Raw genomic sequence first — 24,345 nt, 5'->3', positions numbered from 1 at the left:
TTAACGTGAGCCTAAGTGAAAACGTTTGTTTAATTTTAACCCCCTTAAAGTGTAAACTGTCTGATAGTGCATATAAAGCAGATAAGTGCAGCCACCTTGTAAGTTAGATTGAGGTAAAACGTTATTGATGATAGTGTATATCTTGCTCCTTATTATCTGAGAAAGACCCCCCTGTGCTTCCTTATACCCCCAGTGGTTAGAGGTGTATCCCCTTAATCCATTGAATTTTACCTTACTAGCTCCGTTGTCACTTATTCCTTTAGTGTTTCATAGTATCTCTTGAGTTTCGAAGAGTATAATCTGGTTATATGTATAATACGAAATAACAAATACATCAGTATTTCATCGATTTAAGTTATTTTCATAGCAAATTATAGTGTTCATTTCAAACTCGTGGGGCGCTTACCATTTCCTTGTTCCCTTGACAAAATTTTGAATCGTCTCTCTCTGGTTCTCACAGTAGTCTAGGAACCCATGTCCACTAACAAACACAACCAAGCAAGCCATAGGTAACACACATTCATGCACACATTCGCAGTCAATCTCAACATAAAGGCAAGGCAGTACACAAGAATGCATATATAGGTAAAGGGAATGAACAGATAGAAGAAAAAAAGGTTTATAGGTTTAGGTCCACATAATCCTTAGACACATTTCTGACAAAAACAAATGTATGGTAGAGGAAAGATTTATGTCAATGATTAATCAATCTCTCTTTGTGTAATTATTTTTATAATATTTTCTTAAAGGTGTATATTTATGGCTATGTATGTAGAATTGTGACTGGTTTTATGAAACATATTTAGAACATTTGGAGAACATCAAGAGAGTGGTCATCAGCGCTGATGTTGGGAAGACAGCATAATATGGGGCACATCACAAATACTTAAAACAAAATTAATCGACTTCTATTTTCTTGAGTATTTTTTTTCTTGAAGTTTCTATTTATATTATTTCATTCTGGTACACTGTCCATGTTTTCATTACCTTACTGCTTTCTTTATAGGTCTGGCGAAGGCAAGACGTGCTGTTTTTAATACTATATTTATATATACATATATATATATATATATATAGATCCATACATAGCTTTATGGATATATATCTATCTATATATATAGATATATATCTATATATATCTATTTTTTTTTATATATTTATATATATTATACCTATTTGCTTACAGGAGCCTTCAGTCTCCTCTATTGACAGCTTGTTCCTGCAGTGTCATTCCCATTTCTCTTCCTTCCACCCTACCATACATCATGGGGCACTGGATCGCCTACTTCAGCCATTGGCATACCTGACTCTGAATGATGGAATTCGACTCTTGCACAATGTGCACTTGTGCACAATATGTATTCCCCTTCAGTCACAGGAACTATGGCCCATATTTATACTTTTTGACGCAAACCAGCACCAGCGCTGGTTTGCGTCAAAAGTTTTACTGCCGGCTAACGCTATTCCTACGCGCCTTGCGGGCACCTTGTTTAAGGAATGACATTAGCTGGCGCTGCGGACTGGTCTGAGTAAAAAAAAATACTCAAACCAGGCAGCGCCGTCGTAGGGGAAAATGGTGAAAGTCAGGTTTGAGGCAAAAATCATGTCTCAAACCAGACTTGCGCCATTTTTTGAGGCACAACCCCCATTGAAATGACTCCTGTCTTAGCTAAGACAGGAGTCATTCCCCCTTGCCCAATGGCCATGCCCAGGGGACTTATGTCCGGGACTTATGTCCCCTGGGCATGGCAATTGGGTTACAGTGGCATGTAGGGGGGCCCAAATTAGCCCCCCTATGCCACTTTAAAAAAAATTTAAAAAATACTTACCTCAACTTACCTGTACTTACCTGGGATGGGTCCCCACCATCCATGGGTGTCCTCCAGGGGTGGGCGAGGGTGGCAGGAGGTGTCCGTGGGGGCAGGGAAGGGCACCTTTGGACTCCTTCCATGGTCAGAGACCATGGACATGAGCCCACAGGTCCCTTAACGCCTGCCCTGACCCAGGCTTTGCGCTGTTTTTTAAGGCCTTTCCCCTCCTGTGCATCAAAATGACGCTGGAGTATAAATAAGGCGCACAGGCCTTAAAGTCATTTTTTGGGCGGGAACGCCTACCATGCATGTCATTAATGCAAGGCAGCTTCCCGCATCCCAAAAATTACTCACACGGAGGAATTTTTACGTCCACAGGCTCAGGCGTCAAAGTTTAAATATGGTGCATGGTTTGCGCCAAATGTGCGTCAAACTTTTTGACGCACATTCGGCGCAAACAGAGTATAAATATGCCCCTCTGTGTGCTATGTGTGCTTTTACATAAAAACGTTATTAAAATATTCAGCTACTCCTCTGTTGCCTTGTTCCTTTCATATCACTTTTTTCTACACACTAGGGCCCATATTTATACTTTTTTAGCACCGCACTTGCTTCATTTTCTGATGCAAAAGCGGCGCAAACTTGCAAAATACAATTGTATTTTGCATGTTTGGTTGTTTTTGCGTCAAAAAGTGGCGCAAATGCGGCGCTAAAAAAGTATAAATAGGGGACTAAATGTCTGCATTTAGTAATTATCTCTTTCAGTTTTTTTCTTTCTTCACAAAGCTCATAGGGCACAACCAATCACTCTGAAAACAAATAATATGCCCAAAAATGCACAGAGGGTTATGAGATCATGCCTTCAAAATACAATGTTTATTGTGTTTAACTTCATGACATAACTAATAATCATATCAAGATATCAACTTCAAGAATATTAGAGAAATGCACTTATCTGGTCACTGCCCTCCCCTACCATATCCCTGTTTCCTAGCTTTACCTTTTTCTTCCCCTTATCTTTCACAGCCACATTTTCTCCTTCCTTTTCCTCCTTCATTCTTTTCCATTGATTCTCCAGCAAGTCGTTTCTTGTGCTAGTCACTACCAATTCTGTTACTACCACTATTGTGTTCTTCTGTGAGTGCTGGTTCCCCTTATGCTTAATCCTGATTTGGCGAAGATTCTTCTACTGCATGTCCCTCTTCTGGTGCGGGTGCCTGTACAGCATATTGCTGATTTGGCGATGGTTTTTCAACTGCATATCCCTCCTTTGGAGATGGTGTCTGTGTTGTATTTTGCTCCTTGGGTGATGGTTTCTGTCCATCATATTCCTCATTTGGCGGTTGTTTCTGTACTGCATGTTCCTCTTTAGGCACTGGTTCCTGTTCTTCAAGTTTCACTTTGGGTCTCTTTGCTCCTCCAAGATATGTCCCTTTACCTTCTGTATCATCCTTGTCAAATCCTCGCTCTTCCTCCTCCATCAATCTGCGGTCTTCTGAAATAAAGAATAGAGCAATCAATTAACAGGATAGGGCTCACATATACCACCTTTATGAAGCTAGCCAGCCTTGTGCTCTGGTGCTTGATCACATGCTCCTACTGAGCCTGCATGTACATTCCCTCATTCACACACCTGTTGTCTGTAACAGACCCAGCAATTCAGCAAGTCCCATCACGTTAATGTATTGTAAGCACAATCTCAACAAAAATAATATAGCTACAACCTCCTTAACCTAACACATCTAGACTATGGCCCTCATTACAACCCTGGCGGTTGGAGGAGAAATGGCGGTAATAACGACAACAGGCCGGCAAAAAAAAAAATGGCATTACAAGCATGGCGGTGACCGCCATGCTAAACCGCAACTTCTCCACTCTGACTGCCAGGGTGGTAACGACCGCTGGGCTGGAGACTTCAGTCTCCAGACCAGCGCCTGTCACAACACCGCAGGCGGTATCACGACCCCGCATACCGCCATGGATTTCGTGAGGTTCTGTACCGCCACGAAATCCATGTTGGTAGGCACCATCAGTGCCAGGGAATTCCTTCCCTGGCACTGATAGGGGTCTCCCCTACTCCCCTCCCCCTCCCCAGAGTCCTCCACCAACACCCCGACCCCCCTACTACCCCTTAAAGGTGGCAGGACCCCCCCTCTCCAGCCCCCCAACATCAAAACACACCCCCACCCTACACGCATACAGACACCACCATTACACATACCGGCACACATACCAACAAACTTACAAACAGACACACACAGTCATACACGCACACATACACACAGACATACAAACAGACAGACATGCACACATTTTCAAAAGCACAACACCCCCCCACATGCATACACGCACTCACACACCCACTCTACACACTCACATGCACACCCCCATGCACGCACACAACACCCCCCAAATCCCCTTCCCTAACGGACGATCACCTTACCTTGTCCGGTGATCCTCCGGGAGGGGACGGGATCCATTGGGGCTGCTCCGCCGCCAGCTCCCCATCACCAGAACACCGCCACACCGCATCATGGGATGTGATTCGGTGGGCGGTGTTCTGATGACGTGGCTGTGGAGGTGGAGCACCCTCCACTCCCCGCCAACCTCCAGTATGGCTGCTGGCGGCTCTCCATCCAAAAAAGGACGGAGGGCTGCCAGCAGTCATAATACGCTGTGCGGAAAACCACCTGCACTGGTGGTCTTCAGCACAGCGGTACCACGGCGGTCTTCCAAAAAGACCGCTGAGGTAAAAATGAGAGCCTATGAGTGCATCATGAAACAATATCAAACTGTAACAGCGGCGGCTACTCCCCTATGGCAGAGGAGCGCCGCTCCCCGCCAGCAGCTAAAAATATTAAAATAAAAACCATAATAAACAACGTTCATTAATGTGTTTTTTTTCAAGGGGAGGGGCTATAGGGGAGTCGAGCACTGAGGGGAGTCTGCATGGAATCTGGCTCAGAAGATGGTGCAACCCCTGCTGTGGTATTAGTATTTGTTTTTTGGGTGAGTGTTGTGTTTCAGTACTGCTGTTTTATTTTACTTTTCCAATAGGGATACTTGCAACAATCAATAAGTTCTGTGTAGTGACTTTGTCTTTACACAGAGGTACATAGATCCTCGGCCAGGATTACAAATTGTACATACACGATTCTACTGGGAGCTAAATACAAGCCAAGAAAAAATTCTAAAACCATTCCCATGATGCTCTGAATAAACAACTCTAACAAGTGGGGCAGACAGCTCCTGTCTGTCACAGGCAGCACCGTATACAATACTTCACAGAGCAAATCCTTTTATGATTCAGGTGACTTTTATGTTAATCCCATTTGCAATGCTAATCTTTATCGCTTTCCTCCCTTTCTGTGTTTGTACTGCCCACAAGAGCTTTTTGGTTTTGCCATTGATAGCTTTGTCATTGGTCCTGCTCCAAATGCAACACTGCATCTAAGAAGACACAGCCCCAGTAAACATCTGCTTGCTGCATCTCAGTGCCACCTTGTTGTCACTAGACAAATTGAAGCAGAAATGTGGAAGATACAACCTTATCGTAACATTGACGACTAATGTAAACAAGCATTGGCAATGGCAAATGGTTTTGCGTGTACATAGAAAGTAAGTGAGACTGACTGGCATTGCCAATCCGTGTGCTAAAATTGAGGTCAAGAAGTTAATATTACTGAATAATCTTTTTAATATGTTGTGTAACGTATGTAGGTTTCATGGGCAGTTCTGAAGGGGAACTCAGTTGCTGTAGTTCAGGATGAAGTACAGTAATCATGAGCATTTTTCTCATCACTTTTTTTCTCTTCCATCTGCAAACTCGTACTGTCTAACGTGCCACGTAACACATATGTGGCACATGACGCTGTACTTAGAAAGCTCAAAGTAATTTTTTAGGCTCAGGGGCCTCCTTCAAACCTTGTATAACTACACTTAAAAGATGGCAGTAGGGTGACCACCTAAAATTTAGTGCAGCAGCTCAAATGTCTATCCTCCAGAGGCAGCACCTCCAATGGTCACACAAGCCCTCATAGCATTTATGAATTTATTTTTATAGCTTTTTTATTTCATCATATTTCTGGTCTTATTGCACTTACGCAAACCTACAATATAAGATCATGTGCTGATAATACATGTGCGACATACAGTATTGTGTGAAGATGTACTAAACACTGGTTGTGAAATACTAGTCGCAATTAGCGACCAGTATTTTTGGCATCCAGGGCCAGATGTAGGAAACGTTTAGCGACTCGCAAACGGCAAAAATTGCCGTTTGCGAGTCGCTAAACGCGTTTCCCAATGCAGAAATGCATATTGCGAGTCGGTACCGACTCGCAATATGCATTTCGGAATCGCAAATAGGAAGGGGTGTTCCCTTCCTATTTGCGAGTCTGAGTGGTATGCAATACCATTTGCGACCTCGTACGCGGTCGCAAATGGTGTCGCAGTTACCATCCACTTCAAGTGGATGGTAAAACACTCGCAAATTGGAAGGGGTCCCCAAGGGACCCCTTCCACTTTGTGAATGGACCCAAAACAATTTTTTCAGGGTAGGTAGTGGTCCAAGGGACCACTACCTGCCCTGAAAAAAAACCGAAACTAAAGGTTTCGTTTTTTTTTTTAAGTGCAGCTCGTTTTCCTTTAAGGAAAACGGGCTACACTTAAAAAAAACTGCTTTATTGAAAGCAGTCACGAACATGGAGGTCTGCTGACGACAGCAGGCCTCCATGTTTGCGAATGCCTATACTCGCTATGGGGCCGCAATTTGCGACCCACCTCATGAATATTGATGAGGTGGGTCATTGCGACCCCATAGCGAGTCGCAGTCGGTGTCTGGGACGCCGTACTGCATACCAATTTGCGAGTCGCATGGACTCGCACTTTGCAACTCGCAAATTTTGTATTTGCTACATCTGGCCCCCAGTGTATTGCTTTGCGAACCAAACTATGTACTAATACATTAGACTGCAAAATACTAAAGTATACTGGGTCACACCCTGAATATTAATGAAGTAGGTCACAAATTGTGAGCGACTACTTTTCGCCGCCATCACAGGGATAGTGGCTTCTCTGTGACTGCTTTTACATACAGCGCTCATTCTCGAAAATGCATCCCAGTTTCCTTAAGGGAAAAAGGTATACGTTAAAAAACGAAAAAAAGATTCAAATGTTTTTTAAAAAGTAAGCAGTGGTCCAAATACCAATTTGGTATGGTTTCCTTAACCTATTCACTAATTCCTAAAAAAAAATCTGAATTGTGAAATTGACTTAGTACATCTGCTAAAGGGGCATTTCATTTACCAAATCATTTGCCGAACCAGAGGGTTTGCGAACGCTAAAATCCTTTGTACATCTGGCACTAAGGGGGTCATTTTGACCTTGGCGGACGGCGGAGGCCGTCCGCCAAGGTACCGCCGCTGAATGACCGCACCGCGGTCAAAAGAGCGCGGCGGCCATTCAGACATTTCCTCTGGGCCGGCGGGCGCTCTCCAAAAGAGCGCCCGCCGGCCCAGAGGAAATGCCCCTGCAATGAGGACGCCGGCTCAGAATTGAGCCGGCGGAGTTGCAGGGGTGCGACGGGTGCAGTTTGCACCCGTCGCGTATTTCAGTGTCTGCTTAGCAGACACTGAAATACTTTGCGGGGCCCTCTTACGGGGGCCCCTGCCGTGCCCATGCCATTGGCATGGGCACGGCAGGGGCCCCCAGGGGCCCCGTGGCACCCCCTACCGCCATCCTGTTCCTGGCGGGAGACCCGCCAGGAACAGGATGGCGGTAGGGGGTGTCAGAATCCACATGGCTGCGGAGCGCGCTCCGCAGCCATGGAGGATTCACAAGGGCAGTGGTAAACCGGCGGGAGACCGCCGGTTTACCCTTTCTGGCCGCGGCTGAACCGCCGCGGTCAGAATGCCCTCGGGAGCACCGCCAGCCTGTTGGCGGTGCTCCAGTGGTCGGTGACCCTGGCGGTCACCGGCCGCCAGGGTCAGAATGACCCCCTAAGTTCTTTATCTCATACATGCATGGTATGGAGATGGAGATTGAGAGGGAAATCCTTTTTCTTCAGTACTGCAGGTTTTTGTTTATGTTTTAGTAAGCAATCTTGTGCAAGTTGCACACCCATGCATAAAGTACTTTAATCCTGCTGCTTAAAACAAAACAGGCATTAAAGCCAATACATCTGGCTTTAATGCAGGAGCACATAGAGAATATCCACATGAATACACCAATGCCTGATGTTTTTGGGCTTTCCCCTTTTTTATGTATTAGAGCAAAAACGGCGTATGCGGTTTGCATGTAAGACTTGCATGCACCATTTTGCCAAAATTACTTTCTATTTTTCAGTTTCTACTACAAGCAGGTGGCAAGTGTAAGCTGGAGCCATAAGCAACATTTTCACTCAGCTCTAAATTGGAGTGTGTGCTAAACCAGGCGAAGGACAATTTAGCCATTGAAGCACTGTTTGAGGTCCTTGAAGGCTGGCCACCTGACATTACTTGACTGTTATCTGTGAGGTGTGTAAGTTTCGTCGTGTGCTTCGTGGTAAAGTATGTTTTTCTGATGCAGTTGGTCAGTGCTCCCATGGCTGACTGTGGGGTATATTTATCAAGATTTCATGAAATGAAGGGCAGCAAGAGTGGTTGCTGTGTTGCGCTGCATGAAAGGGAGACAGCTGAACTGTGCTATGTGTACAAAGATATGGTGCAGTTCAGCACACTTGTGGCTGTCTAGCACCAACGCAGGCACCCTTGCACTAAAAAAAGGAATAACGAGGAGAAATAAACATATTTCTCCTCACTACGCGATGGTCAGGGTCTTGTACTATTCTGGCACAATTCCAGGTTTACTGCCTGTAGTACAACTGGGATTGCATCTTATTCCACGGGTGGATGCACAGGAAAGTCCATGCTCCCCAAATGGAACAACCACTATGAAATAAAACTCAAGTCAGCTGCGTGGCTTTGTAAATCTTATTTAAGCCATTTCCTTAGTAAATCTGGTCCTGCATTTTTAAGCATGCATCTGTACAGGCAGCCATTGGGGGTTATATTGATTTAGAGACTTTTACACCCGGGTGGTTGATATTTGAATGTCAGCTGCAGGTGTTCTTTGTGTGGTTCCTCAATGGTATGTAGGGATCAAGCTTATGAATGTACCCTGGACCTGTTTCACAAAACTCCTCAGGCATGTCACAGTCAATGACTGCTGGCTCTCAATACATGGGATACACATTGGTCCTATTTGTAGCATGTTCAGAGCCAGGCTTCTGCTAGAAGGAACATCTATTGCCAAGCTTTCTTATCTGCACCGTAGGACCAATAATTCAGGCTTCAAATTCACATCTATCCTTGATGCTCAATGAACATTGCACAAAACAATTATCCTACATTCCGGAAGGAATCTGTATACGAAATAAGGATGCTACCACATTAAACTTCTTCCTGCAACCTACTCATCACTAAAATTCTTCTTCACAAACAATGGCGGTGGTTTATCCCAGGCCTAGCATTGGGTATCTTCAGTGCTCTTCCTTGAGGTATTCAGCTTAGGGAAAACCAATGGGATGTTTTTCAATTATTTCTCAACTTTTCTAACTTCCTCTTCTTGTCCATTGGCCCCCTTCTCCTACCCAGAGTTCCAACCAGTACCCTTCTGGACTAATCACTGTCCCTGGAAGGCAATTTCTCTGCCAGGAGATATGGTTGTGAAATGAGAGTTTGCTCAGTGCCAGAAATAAGTCCAATGCCTCGGCTTCTCCCATTTATGGCTGAGCACAGTCTACCGTGGGGTGTGCATAGAGCTCAGATTAAAAAAAATGAAGCTGAAGCAAAACTGGAAAACATTTTACTCAAGCAATAGCATACCCGTAGTTTATTTGGTGTTACATGTTAATTTGTCAACACAAGATCTTTGTTAGCAGAGAAGCTTAATAACATTTACATATTACACTTTCATTCACCAAATATGGAAAAAATATCTGCAAGTTGAATAGACATGTCAAAGGGTATGCCATTCCTCTTTGCTTTTGGACAGTGCATTGTTCATCATTCAGTCAATGTCATCAGGGCAAGGTTGCCCATTTTAACAATGAATTAGTGCCATATGTTAGACACCAAAGATCATTGTTGCATGGGAAGTTGATATGAGGGACCAACGTGAGAGTAAATAATGGATCGAAAGGGACATTCATAGCAGGTGAAGGTAAGCTGATAAGTAGGAGTATTGTGTGAGATGGGGACACAAGACGCACAACATGAAGGAAAGGGGACAAGGGCACCACAGAACTAGCAATACTGCTTTCCATCACAAACAACCGGGATGCACAGTGAGTACTTTTAAGATATGAAAATGACCAAGCCCCCAAAGCGATCTGTGTCCCTCGCTGAGGTTGGTGAAGATACATCTTGAGGGGCCAGAATAGAGCTTTATGTGGGATGCTTGTAACTGGGGGTCCTTCCATTCTCTGCTCAAGGCTCTGGTCTACAAGGAGGCACAGTGGATTGCCTGGGATAAAGTTGATTGTGTGTAGGGATCATGGATTTGGCCTCTTTAGTCACAGCACCAGACTGTACATAATCCCCACCCAACTCAATGCTCAAATATAACACCCTTCTACAGTCCGACATATGAAGAGAGATATGTGCAGCCTTGGCATTGACAGAGGTCAGTGAAAAAGCATGAAATAAAGAGACAATAGTCATTTCTTACCAAACATTGGCTTCATGCACCTCTTGCCACACATGGTGTGGCAGCACTTCCACATGCCATCACAGTCCTTGTCCAAAGAGCAGCTCGGCAGCTTGGAGAAATCTAGTAGATGCCAACGTTTGGGCTTCCCATGAGGAAAGTGGTCATCTTTCTTTTGTGGTTTGGCCCAGCCTTTCGTCTCAGTTGGAGCTCTCCTTTGGTGTGCTTTGTAAACAGAGGTCTCTTCAGATGATTCAGATGTTTCTGTCATCTTCGTTTTAAACAATTCAAGCGCTTTTGGGTGCTTTGCAAAAAATTCCTCCAAACACATCCCAGGCTTCTTCATATCACCTTTGTAACCTAAATCAGGTTAATGCAAAGAAGATTCTCTTGGTAATCACAGAAACTATCAAAGTTAACAATGCCTTAACATGTCAGTACATCTTCTCTGTGTTCCCTAGACTACAGCTACATGTCTGGGCAACTCTGAAAATTATCCCCTTCTTCAATGTCACACCTTGTTCAGCTTCTGAGATGAAACCCATCACCTCCTCTGCATCTCCAATGAAACACATAGATGAGTGACTGATATTATTCAATTGTTTGCTAGGTTGATAGATTGCTGCATTATTGGCTGCTCTTTCACAGTGCATATTATCCTATAAGCTCTTTGTGAGTCATGCAGTCTTTGGGGTGGTAAGACTGCTACAGGAAAATAGCAATACCATGAGATAATGTTTGCATGAAAAGCTTTCAAAACGATTATAGCATTAAGAGGATCAGAGTGTATCACTGGTAATGATATTTACAAAACAAGTTTAGACAGGTATAATCACAGCTCAGTTCATACTAGATAATCACAGTTTAGTACATCTCTGCATTGCAGCACTCAGATTAAATCCACACACTTCCAAGGTGCCTTTGCTCTTTAGTTTGCTTACATCAATAGGAAATATCCCTTAAAGCAAGTGCCTCCAAAGTCCGCCTCGAGGAAATAAAAAAAAACCCTTGCATCCTTTACTCGCCTCCATATAATACATATATTAGACTGAATCCTTTCGCTTTCCTGAACCCATCTTTTGCATAATTTATGCATCACTTTAACCCTGAAAGGGTTTTGTTTTGACATATACTGGGTGCTTTCCTGTTTCTGGACAAAGATAAACCTTTCTGAAGAGCTTTCAAGATAGCAAAACATTTGTCATGGGTTGCTTTTACTTATTCCAGGTTGGCTTGGACGGTATCGTCCCAATTCAAAGCTGAAATACTGTACCTGGACTCGTGAAAGGCTTTTGTCATTTACAGCTCAGCAAGGATGGCACTCTGGTAATCCTATGCTTAAAGACTTTCTTGTATAAATGCCATAAAACTTTGTAATTTTCTAGCTCATCATGGATGGCACTGTGCTAATCCTATGCTTAAAACCTTTTCTAAATATACAAACATTTGGGGTGAGCAAATCTAGATGTCACTGGTGTTGTAGAATGCTTTATACTGGAGCTGCTCTTCACCTAACCTTGAGAAATGGCCAGAGTTTTCTCTCCTCTTTTGTATATATATTAGTAGGTTTTGAGGGTCACAAAATGGAGAGCATTTAAAGGGTATTAACACATTGTAATTACAATATAAATCATTTGTTGATAGTACCACACTAATTTTAGGAATTGTGGTGTGTTCTAAGGTGATTTTACCCTGTTCGAATTACATGAATCATGTTTGAGAGAAATATGTTTTCTCATGATTTTCCTATAGATGTTATGGGAGGTACTCCAAAGCTAAAATAAGAGCATATTTTCTGTAAATTCCCATCTTTCTCAGCCATATGTAAATGAAGTCTGACATTCTCAGTAAAACATTAACTTCTAATAGGAGCAGCCCGTCAGTTGATTCCTCTGTGTTCTACTGCAGCCTGGCAGAGTTTTCTAAAGAACAACTAGAGCACTAGCAGTCTATGATTTTGTGCATAAAAAATCAGAGCCAAAATATAGAGGAAGATAATTTTTTTTCACTAATATGTTTGGCACCGTTTGAGTAATCTTCACCAAACTTTTCAAAACTGATATAACATTTTTGTTGAAAAGTTACCCCAACAAATAAGTATAAAAAGCAAACCTATGTAGCCTTATTGTCCCCCCCAAACATTATACACACACACACCCACAAATGCGCAAACCCACACACGCACAAACATACACCCCACACACACACCACACACATACACACACACACACATATAGAAAGAGTGTTTTTTTCAGTAATATGTTTAGCACCTTTTGAGTAGTTTTCACCAATCTTTAATTAAAAAAAGGCAATCCAGAACATCCCCTTCCAAAATATTTTCAAGGGACCCCTTAAGCAGAGGCAGAGAAAAAGAAGGGTGCCAAAACCTAGGACAATTTAGGACACAGTAAAGAAAAATCAACTGAATGGAATTACACCGAATTTGGCAAAAAGTTAGAACTTTACTCTGAAAGCATGCTTTTCATGGTTTGGTATAAATTAATTCACCAGTTTCTGAGAAATTTCCGTTTAAAGAAGAGCTAGGCTGGTCTTGAAGAAGTATGATCTTATTAGCCGTTCTGATGGAGACTAGTCAAACGTAATTAGTTGGTCACTACCTGAACAATATGTGAACAACATGTTGTGGTAGCCAATACAGAACCAATTGAGATGGTCCCTGCATCTAAAAGTGCATTAAAAGTATGTAAGGGTGCAGGGTGAACACACCCTGACCCCAAAGGGCATGCGGGTTGTCCCAAAGGGACTTCCCTTAATTGGATACCAAAACATGGAGAACATGCACATATGCCAACATTTTCAAACTAAGAAGAGGCAGATTTTGAAAAACAACAGGGTAATATATTTTACCCAAAGGCTGATATCCAAGCAAATGCCATTTTATGCATAGGACAGCTAACGTTAAGCCGTTGTGGGGTTCAGTATATTGTGAAAGCCTTTACAGTACTTGAGGACATGGTCCCAGTTGAAATGCGTTGTAGTGAATGACAGGTTTTGAGGGTCACAAAAGGGAGCACATATAGAGGTAGAATGTTAGGTACAATATAAATCATCTCTTGGGGGTACCATATTAATTTTGGGAACAGTTGTGTGTTGTAAGGTGATATTATCCTGTGAAAAATGCTGCTATTCTTCTGGGATGTGCTGAACCATGTTCGAGAGAATACTGATTTCTCTCAGATTTTTCTAATAGAGGCTATTGAAGGTGCACAAAAAGCAAAACTGAAAGCTCATTTTCTATATATTCACACTATCTTCCTCACCCATATGAGAATAAAGTCTGATATTCTGAATAAAACATGTACTTCCTAGAGCAGCAGCAGCCTGTAACTTGACTCCCATTGTTCTACCGCAGCTTCACGACAAAATTCTAATAAACAATTCGATTGTTAACATTCTGTATTCATTACAAATGCATGGCACACTTGAATGCCATCTCGATGGAATGAACGGTGTGAAACTGAAAGCATTTCCTTTAGAAATGAACAAGGGCTTTGTTTTCTCATATAAATTATAGGTAGTGCTGTAGAAATTAAGAATCAAGGCACATGTTCTATGAGTTCTCAAATATGTTTCTCATCCTTTTCAATTAAACATTCTGACATGCAGAGTTAAACGTAATTTCAACAGTACCTGCAGCCTGCCTCTAGTGATCAACTGCAGCTTTACCACAGTGTATTAATGAATGCCGAGGGCGCTAATCTTCTGAATCTATGACCACTTGCACTCCTGCCATGCACTGCTTAAGACCACGCATATTACATCACTCATTGCATGTTAAATGACATCATTGATGATATCACCGGTGACAGGCTGAATGTCATCATTGAGTGTATCTCTGTAGACAATATCCAGTGAATATAACAGTTAGCTGTACACATTTCATATTGCAAAGTATTCAGCGAGCTACACCCAGACTCAATTTTCAATGACACTATAGTGCTTTCTGGGTGTAACATTTCACAACATGCAGGACATAAAGAATATATGGGAAAGCACCGACATTTAGTGGAGATAATGGTCTTTTTACTGGTCTTTAGCTGCTCTCTAGACATTAATGCGGTCAGCAATTTCTTAAGTATTAAATACCGTTCAAAAGAATGTTTGGTCATTATTTATCTTAATGAGGTGTACCTGTAAGTCAACTGCTTCCCATCTATGCTTTAATCACTTAGTTCGAAATGGGTTCTCTACTTGGCAGTCAGTTTACACTCTGCCTGTTAGACCTGGCATCCTTGGCATGGTCTCCCCTGTCTTTTTTCCCTCTGCTTCCCATGTTTTGACTGTGTGCTGGACTCTTTCTTTGCTGTTTTTGGTACTCTGGGAACTTTACCACTGCTATCCAGTGCTAAAGTGCAAGTGTCCCTGTGTAAATTGTATGTGTGATTGGCTTACCATGATTTGTATATTTGATTTACTAGTATGTCCCTAGTAAAGTGCACTATAGGTGCCCAGGGCCTGTAAATCAAATGCTACTAGTGGGCCTGCAGCACTGTTTGTGCCACCCACATTAGTAGCCCAGTAAACATGGCTCAGACCTGCCACTTCAGTGTTTGTGTGTGCAGCTTTGAACTGCCAATTCGATCTGGCAAGTGTACCCCCTTGCCAGGCCTAAACCTTCCCTTCCCTTTTGTACATGTAAGACGCCCCTAAGATAGGCGCTAGGTAGCCCCATGGGCAAGGTGCAGTGTAGGTGAAAGGTGGGACATGCAGTGATGTGTTTTACACGTCCTGAAAGTGAAATACTGCCAAATTCCATTTTCACTGTTGCAAGGCCTATCTCAACCATAGGTTAAAATGGAGGCTGCCCTTAAAATAATATTTAAATGCAGATTCCCTTTGGGAGCAGAGGGAAATATAGAGTTTTGTGTCCCTGAACTCACAATTTAAAAATACATCTTTTGGTAAAGTTGTTTTTTAAATTGTCAGTTTGAAAGTTTTAGAAAGTGAGCATTTTTTTGCTTAAACCATATTGTGGCTCTGCCTGCTTGTGTATTCCCTGTCTAGGTCAGACTGAAAGTTGGGCTGTTTGTGAATCCCCTCAAGACGGTGACACAAAGGGAGCTGGGGTGTAGCCTGCATATCTTGATGGGCCATCTGAGCTACAGTAGAGGGAGGAGTGGTCACTTACACCTGAATGGGCTGTGCTTCCCCTCACACAATGCAGTCGCCAACCTCCTGGTGTGACTCTGGAGCCAGGCCTGGGCAAGGCAGGATCTTGTGAACACCAGAGACTTTCCTTTGAAGTTTGACAACTTCAAAGGCAGAAACGGGGATAAGTAGTGGACCCAAAACCTGAGATTTTCAGATTACTTCTGGATTCAAGAGAAACCTGTGCCAAGGAGAAGAGATGAAGAGCTGGAGGAGAAGTACTGCCCTTTTGCCTGTGACTGTGCTTTGCTGGGTTGGCCTGCAGTTGCTGCTTCTGTCTGAAATAGGACAAAGACTGGACTTTGTGGATTTATTTTCATGCTTGTGAAGAATTTCCAAGGGCTTGGACTCAGCTTGCCTCCTGTTTTGAAGTCTCAGGGCCTTCAAAGACTTCATCTGCCCGCACCTGGACTCTCTGCTGAGACTCCTGCCCTGCCAAGTGGTGCCCTATCCAGTCCATGGGCCCTTGAAAGGTAAAGCTGGTGGAAAAGAACAGAAATCCACACACAGACCGCTGCGCTGGGAACTTTTCAACACACCATCTGCAACGCGGCTGATAAATGACGAGCCACCCCCTTAGCTGATAAAATCAGCGCTCCACCTGCATCGCGGCTGGAAGATCGATGAATTGTGGCTGGAGAAACGATGCAACACTCGCTTGCAGCTGCTGATAACGATGGAGTCCCACGCAGCACAGTTTTCCAACGCTGTGCAACCAGATTTCTTGCACATCATCACTGGGCGTCAAAAATCAAAGCAAGCCTCTGCAGATCCGAGGTGCCCATCTGGAAATCGAAGCATCGCTCTCTTGCAAGAGAGAAAAATGACACATCGCCAACTCGACCGGAGAAGAAACAACGCACTGCCTCACTTGCAAGTATGGAATCAACACATCGCTGACTTTTCCAATGCAAGCTCACCCGTGCTGCTTTATTTTTTACGCAAAACAACATTTCCATTGTTTTCTATGGAGTAAGACTCTTATTCTTTTGAGAATTCATATCTTGACTTGTGTGTGTTGGATGTTTGTCATTTTGGTCTCGTTTGATTTAGATAAATATTACCTATTTTTTTTAACTGATGTGGTATCCTTTTTGTAATGTATTCACTGTATTACTGTGTGTGTTGGTGCAAATACTTCATACATTGCTTTTGAGTTAAGCCTTTCTGCTCATGCCAAGCTACTAAAGGGGTGGCAGATGAAGCCTTTGATGGTTCTGAGACTTCAGAACAGGAGGCAAGCTCAGTCCAAGTCCTTAGAGAAACTTCACAAGCAGGATTTCAGAAAGCTAAGTCCAGACCTTCCCTCCAAGGACAGAAGCAGCAGCAGGCCAGCACAGCAAAGCGACAGGTAGAGTTGCAGGTCCTCTTCAAACATCAAGCTCTTCTCCTTGCAGAGTTTCTTCTTTAGCCAAAATTAATCTGAATTTGTGGGGTCAGCAGACCAATACTTATACTTCTTTCTGCCTTTGAAGTAGGAAAAGTCGCTGTACTGCATTATACCCTGCCTTGTCCTTGACCTGCCATAGCCACACTCTAAGGGGATGGAGACTGTGTGAGGCACAGCTCTTTCAAGTGCAGGTGTCAGCTCCTCCCTCCCACTCTAGCCCAGGAAGACTCATCAGGGTATGCAGCAGTCACCACAGCTCCCTGTGGGTCGCTGTCTAGAATGAATTCAAAACAGCCTAATTGTCAGTCTGACCCAGCCGTGGATTCAGCAGACAAGTAGAGGCAAAGAATAGTTGAGCAAAAAAAATGCCAATTTTCTAAAAGTGGCTTTTTCAAACTTACAATCTGAAAACTAACTTTACCAAAAGATGTATTTTTAAATTGTGAGTTGAGTGACCCCAAACTCCTTATTTATATCTGCTCTCACTAGGAAATTACACTTAAGAGATATGTGAAGGCAATCCCTATGTTAACCTATGGGAGAGACAGGCCTTGCAATAGTGAGAATCAACTTCAGCAGTATTTCACTATCAGGAGATATAAAACACACCAGTGCACGTTCTAGCTTTTAAATAAACTGCACTGTGTCCATGGGGTTGCCTTGGGCTTACCTTAGGGGGGACTTACGTGTAGTAAAAGGGTAGGTTTGGGCCTGGCAAGTAGGTACACTTTTTCCAGGGCGAACGGGCAGTTAAAACTTCATACACAGACAGTGGCAGGTCTGACACATGTTTACAGGGCTACTCATGGGGTGGCACAATCAATGCTCCAAGTCCACTAGTAACATTTGATTTACAGGCCCTAGGCACACATAGTGCACTTTACTAGGGACTTACTAGTAAAACAAATGTGCCAATCATGGAGGAACCAATCACCAATACAATTTAGACAGAGAGCACATGAACTTTAGCACTGGTCAGCAGTGGTAAGGTGCCCAAAGTCCAAAAGCTAGCAAAAGCGAATTTCAGCACAAGATCATAGCAGGAGGTCAGAATCCAAAAAGACAGGGGAAACCACCCCAAGAGCTGACAAATCTAACATCACTGACATGGTATGTTTGTAAACATACCTTACCCGTATTCTTGAAATGAGCAGAATAGTGTTCTTCATTGCAACAATGCTGGAAATAGCCGTATCTGCAGGGTCACCACCAACGTTTTTGCCTTTTCCTTCCACTTTTTGCTGAATTTGTTTTTGTTGGCTTTAGGGCTCGAGGCACTTTAGCACTGCTAAACAGTGCTAAAGTGCTTGTGCTCTCTCCCCAAAACATGATTTGATTGGTATATACCTAATTGACTTATTTTAATTTATGTATAAGTCCCTAGTAAAGTACACTATGTGTGCTCAGGGTCTGAAAATTAAAAGCTACTAGTGGGGCCTCAGCAATGCTTGTGCCAACCACCTAATTATCACTTTAATACAAGTCCCAGGTCCTGCCATTGCAGACTCAATGCAATATCAATCTGCCATGTCTACTTGGTATTTAAAACCCCTTGCCAAGCTTTAAACTCTGCTTTTATTACATATAAGACTCCTTTAGGATAGACCCTAGACCCTAGGTAGTCCAAGGTGATGTGTAATTAAAAGTGAGGACATTTGTGCTTTCGAGTTTTACATGTCCTAGTAGTGCAAAACTCCCAAATTTGTTTTTCACTATTGTGAGGCCTTCCCTTCCGATAGGATAATAATGGGGATTCCTTACTACATTTAATAAGCTGTAATTCCTAATCGGGAGGAGGTAGATATGTTATGTGTAATACCTATGGAATTGTAATGTTAAATCCTCTTTATTGGTAAATTCAGATTTATTGATACAATTTTGAAAATGCCACTTTTAGAATGTTGCTATTTTCCTGTTCTTAGCATTGTGGGCCTGTAGCCTATTTCTGATCACTTGTCTGGGGTGGGTGATTGCTGGGCTATGTGTATTCTCTCTAGACATCCACACACATTGGGATCTTAGGTGTGACTCGATGAGCCATCCACATACTGATGGGCCATCCTGGGCAGGAGGGGAGGGAGGAGCTGGGCACAGCCTCACACTTACTACTGAATAGGTTGTGTTTTGGCCCCACACAAGGGGCTGCATAGCCCCCGTAGCGAGTTTGGAGCCAGAGCAAGAAGGTAGGACTTCTGTGCACTTCAAAGGCCCTGGTGGGTATAGGAACAGGACCTCAGACCCTAGCAACTCCGAACACTTCTGGACCTGTGGACACTCTCCTAAGAAGAAGGACTGCTGTGCTGCTGAAGGACTGCAACTCTGCTGGACTATTAGTCTGGAAGAACTGTTTTTTTTGTTGTGCTGATCTGCAGCCTGCTGCCCCCTCTAGCTTGGGTGAGAAAGACTTGACCCACTTCATTTAAACCCAAAACCCAGAGTGACTCCAAGAGCCATGTGGCTGGTCTCCAGTTCTCTGAAGTGTCAGGGACATCAAAGACTTCTAACTCACCTACACCTGGATTCTGCCATCTTTGAGTCTGCCCTGGCAAGTGGTGTCATCCCAGTCCGGAACCCTTGGAAGTGGGCCTAAGGTGTTTGCTGCAGCTGAAACGTTGCATTTTCACCTTTGCCTTGCCTTCGGAACCAGCACATAGCCATCAGAATCAATGCATCATCTGCTACAGGAACGAAACTGACACATCGTTCCACATTGAGGACTAGGGCATTGCCCTCTGAACCGATGCATAGCCAACTTTGTGTGGAGAAAACCAATGCATTTCCTTTTGTTGTGGTATCAAAACAAAAGCATCATCCTGGCTGCCCTTCATATCTTTCTTCTATGTCGACCCAACCAGGATGAAGGTACTTTTGATCAGCTGGCCTAAGTGTGTCCCTGTATCCAGCCCCCATTCCATTGTGGTTGGCCTGAGCTCTTGACTTTGTCCGGTCCGGTGCAACTAGATATCCCTGATTGGCGCTTCCTGTTCTCAGCACTTTTCTACAGATAATTGTTTAAAAATTCGTAAATCAAGTTCTACTGACTGGATGTTTGTCGTTTTGGTCTTGTTTTATTTATTAAACTAAGTTTGATTTTTTTAACGGGGTGTGGTATCTTTCTGTGTGGTGTTTTTACTGTTTAAAGTGTTGCACAAATACTTTACACATTGCCTCTTAAGTTAAGCCTGACTGCTCAGTGAGCAGAGAGTAGGCCACTGAGTGAGCACAGGTTACCCTAGGGTGTGTTTGTGACCTAGGGCCTAATTACAAGTACGCGTCATACTGACTGTGGCGGTGTGGCCGCCAGGTTCTGTGGTAGTCTTACTGTCTGATTTGGATAGTAGCGATCAGACTGCCAAAGGACCACCGCTAACTCCTGAACCACCGTGGGGGCGGCGGTCAGGATAGCGGCAGAAAATGGAGGGACACTGTAATGAAAAGGTTACTGAAAGGCAGAGTAGGGGCCACAGAAGGGGGCCCTGTACTGTAATTGCCCATGTCTTGGGCAGTGCATGGGCCCCGCTGGCAGCACAGTCAGTGGCACACTCTCTGCCATGCACCACATGGTTCATGACAACAGTGTGCCCGTCTGTGCCGGCGGCCCAGGCAGTGCAGTTTGCATTGAGCCAAAGCCAACGCCGCCACACAGACTGCGCTGCCAACCCCACGGTAAAGTCCTAATGTGATGGTTGGGAGGCCACCGTCTTTTCGGGATCCACCCTACTGCTGCGCGCTGGCAGTCAGGCTGCCAAATTCATAATCAGGCCCTTACTCTGACTAGGATTGTGGTTCCTGCTTGGACTGGGTGCAGCCCTATGCCAACCAGAAACCCATTCTCTAACAAACAGAGATTACAATCATTCTGCAACTTGAACCGTTTGCTAATCAGCTATAGAATATATATTCTTCAACATTGCTTAATGTTTTAGGTTTAGAATTTTCACTGACCTTCCAGAAATAAATACCTGTACCTTACAAATCTCCAGTTCATATAGAAATTGTTGATAGCACTACATGACAACGTTTAATGTCAGCATGCGCACATACTTCAACAGGTCAATAATGTATTTAATTCACCCTGTTTAAATGAAGTACGGTATGCTCTTAAACTTTTACTAGTTGTTAAAATGTGCTGTATATGAATTTTACCACACTGAATTGGACTTGTCCCCATTGCTACACTATTTGTATTTAGTAGATGCACACATGGACATGAGGCCTATGTAAGCTGTACAAATTTGTGGGCCCTTTACTACTTACTTTCTTTTCTTAAATGATTGGGTGGTTTATGAAGTAATTTGAGGAGCAGTAGTTTTGATGATGTCATCAATAATTCATTTGAGATGTCATCAGTGATGTCATCAATGATGTCATCTAACATGTCATGAGATACATGTGGTGATCAGCACTGCATGGCAGGACACAAGTTATAATTATCTCACTGAAGAATAACCGACAAACTTTTTTTTTTTAAGCTCTGGTTTTTAACTGAAATCATCAAATAACTATAGTGTTGCTTTAATCTTTGCCTATTTCAGTGGATTTCAAGGCTTTGTTAGATCTTATTACTGAACATACTTTAACATCACTTTAAACCTTTAACATTTGGTTAAGTATAACTTCAACCACTATGGTGCACTGCTTTTGACCTCACATATTACATGACTGAAGACATCTGAAATCTATGGTGGCGAATGTTATAGTTATGTCAATTATGTATAAGTGGTTTTAGGTTTTAAATCATTAGTTTTTATTATTTTAAGACCTATGTATAACTCTGCTGAATTTCAAAGTTTTTTTTCACATAAGTTAAAATCTTATCACAATACTTACATATAAATCCACTTCAACCTTTATATTTTCAGTGAATGTGAACTGTTTATTTAATATGGACTGGCCCTGTGTCCAATGTCCTGTGGGCGGCGGTTTGGTAACACACCTCCACACAATTTCCTCAAGTCCCTGAGTCCTGTAACAGTGGCTGCAACAATTTTATTCATTGTGGCCAGCCAATGGAATCACTGACATAATATCGGAACCAACAATATCGTGAACAAAATATTTGTTTCAAAAATATCAATTACAAAAATATTGTTTTCTTATAATTATAATGGTAAGTACAAAAATATTGAAAAGTAATATTGTTTTACACTAATATTGTTAAAAACATGCATACATATTGTTTTTAATATATATTAACATAGTGAATTTTAAATACTTTAATATATAACATTAATATAATGTACATTGAATAAATGTTACTAATATTAAATACAATATAAAAATATATATTTATATAAACACAGATACTTGTGTAAAATTATATATAAAGTTATAATGTAACACTAATATTGAACCAGATTCTTTTTACATTTTATTCTAAGTTTTTTAAAGTGTACAATTAAAACATATATAAAATACAAATATTAACAAATAAAGGGCAAAACATTAAATGAATTACTGTTATCTAATAAGAATATATATAAATAAAAAAATATATATATATATTTATATTTATATATATATATATATATATATCTCATACAAATAATTTAAAAGTTAAAACTAAACAAATAATAAAATAATAACAGACATATTTAAATAATATTAGGAAAAGTCTAACAATAATAGATATACTATTCCCACTCCACCCCGTGCAACATCAGGGAAAGCGCTGGAGTTCGGAAGGGTTAAGATTAACTGTCCCACTCCAGTCTATACAATAGTAGGGAAAATGTTTTACTTCTGATGGGTAAAATTTACTATGCCCACTCCAGTCTGTGCAACAGTAGGGACCGAGATGGACATAGGAGGCATCAAATTGATTATTCCCGTTCCAGTTTGTGCAACAGCAGTGAACGTGCTTGACTTCAGTGGAATGAAATTGACTATTTCCACTCCAGACTTTGCACAATAGGGAAAGTGTTGGGCTTCAGAGAAGTAAAATGCATTATTCTCAATCCAGCCTGTGTTGGACATCGGAGGGGTTAAATTTATTAGTCCCACTCAACTCTGTGCAACAGTGGGCAAAGCGTTGGATTTTGGGGGTTTAAATGTACTATTCTCACTCCAGTCTGTGCAACAGTAGGGAACTGATTGTACTTTGGAGGGGTTAAATTTACTATTCCACTCCGGTCTATGCAAAAGTAGGAAAAGTACTTCACTTTAAACACAAAGCATATGTAAATAACCCTACTAATTTACAAAAAATAAAAAACTCCAGTAATTAAATGAATTTTATATAAAAATAAAAAACATTTTAACAATTTACATGATTATTAAACAATGTACTAATTAATTAGCAGTAAAAAATACTTCCTCCAGGTACTGCCTACTCTAAGTGATGCAGTCACACAGGTGCATATGCTACACAATTCCTAAATGAGAGGAGTCTTGAAAACCGAGCCCCCGGTAGTCCACACAAATATTCTAAGGATAACACAAGATATATTCAGCTCGGTGTAACCCACTGTGGGTATGAAGGATGTGTCACATGCTACCCTGCAGTACTTAATTTTAGCTGCTGTTTTCCGGTGCGTGGCACCGGCACTTATTTTTGAGCATTGGCACTTATTCTTCTGCCTCAAGCATTTCCTGTGAGATAAAGACACATATGGGAAGGACAGAGGAAGAGAAAAACGAAAAAGTGTCACTAAGGGAGAAAGCTACAAGAGTGGGTTGAAAGTGGCTGTAAATAGATTGAAGAGGCCCGTGATGGCTTCAGGATTATGCTGCCTCAGTATTCTGTGCTCACACATTTAATAGCAGCAGCCGTGTGTTCAAGGAGGGCTTTGGGCACCGGCACGTTTTTATTTACAAATTAAGCACTGCTACCCTGAATCTAGGAACCTACCTTTGGGTAACTCATGGGCAGTTGCCAGGGCCAGCAGCACAGAAAAAGTTAGCAGCCTCATCTCGTGGAGTGCCTAGCACAGCCTGAGTGTCTGCAGCCAGCAGCAGGAGGAACTGAGCTCCTGTCACTGATCACAAGATCACCTGCTACTTATAAGACTCCAAGAGCATCATTAAAGTGGCGAAATTGGAGCTGGTCCAAGGAGGATTGTATGCGGTCCAGCTCAGCAGAGGATTATAGGATTATTCCAGATCACTGCATTCAGACTGCAAGTAGTGAGTGGTCCATTGGCTTCTGGATGTGTGTGTAACCTTTACAACTGCCAGGAAGTGTGTGGAACGTGGTATCAGTAGTCACGGTGAAGGACTAGATGTGGAGATGTAGTAATGGCAGAATGCTGCAACTGTAGTCTCATTATTCCCACTGTTTCAGGTTTT

At 42.5% G+C, this 24,345-nt stretch overlaps 1 protein-coding gene across 1 annotated transcript; it reads right to left on the bottom strand.

Annotated features, from left to right (window-relative positions):
• Positions 1 to 2,646: 2,646 nt before the first annotated feature.
• LOC138247163 (uncharacterized) lies at positions 2,647 to 24,009 on the bottom strand. Its single transcript, XM_069201903.1, has 3 exons — positions 23,909 to 24,009; positions 10,521 to 10,859; positions 2,647 to 3,306 (listed from the first exon to the last, which is right to left on the bottom strand). The coding sequence occupies exons 1-3, from the start codon at positions 23,967 to 23,969 to the stop codon at positions 2,972 to 2,974; spliced, it is 735 nt and encodes a 244-aa protein (XP_069058004.1). The 5' UTR covers positions 23,970 to 24,009; the 3' UTR covers positions 2,647 to 2,971.
• Positions 24,010 to 24,345: the final 336 nt, after the last annotated feature.

The sequence above is a fragment of the Pleurodeles waltl genome, chromosome 7, assembly GCF_031143425.1.
Source record: "Pleurodeles waltl isolate 20211129_DDA chromosome 7, aPleWal1.hap1.20221129, whole genome shotgun sequence".
Lineage (NCBI taxonomy): Eukaryota > Metazoa > Chordata > Amphibia > Caudata > Salamandridae > Pleurodeles > Pleurodeles waltl.
The sequence above is the reverse complement of the archived record's forward strand: the minus strand, read 5'-3'. Positions and strand labels throughout refer to the sequence as shown.

Coding starts and splice junctions, on each gene's coding strand:
- LOC138247163 (XM_069201903.1), bottom strand. CDS start 23,969: ATGAGGCTGCTAACTTTTTCTGTGCTGCTGGCCCTGGCAACTGCCCAT. Junction 10,860..23,908: donor TGCCCATGAGTTACCCAAAG/GTAGGTTCCTAG, acceptor AACCTGATTTAG/GTTACAAAGGTGATATGAAG. Junction 3,307..10,520: donor GTGCATGAAGCCAATGTTTG/GTAAGAAATGAC, acceptor TCTTTATTTCAG/AAGACCGCAGATTGATGGAG.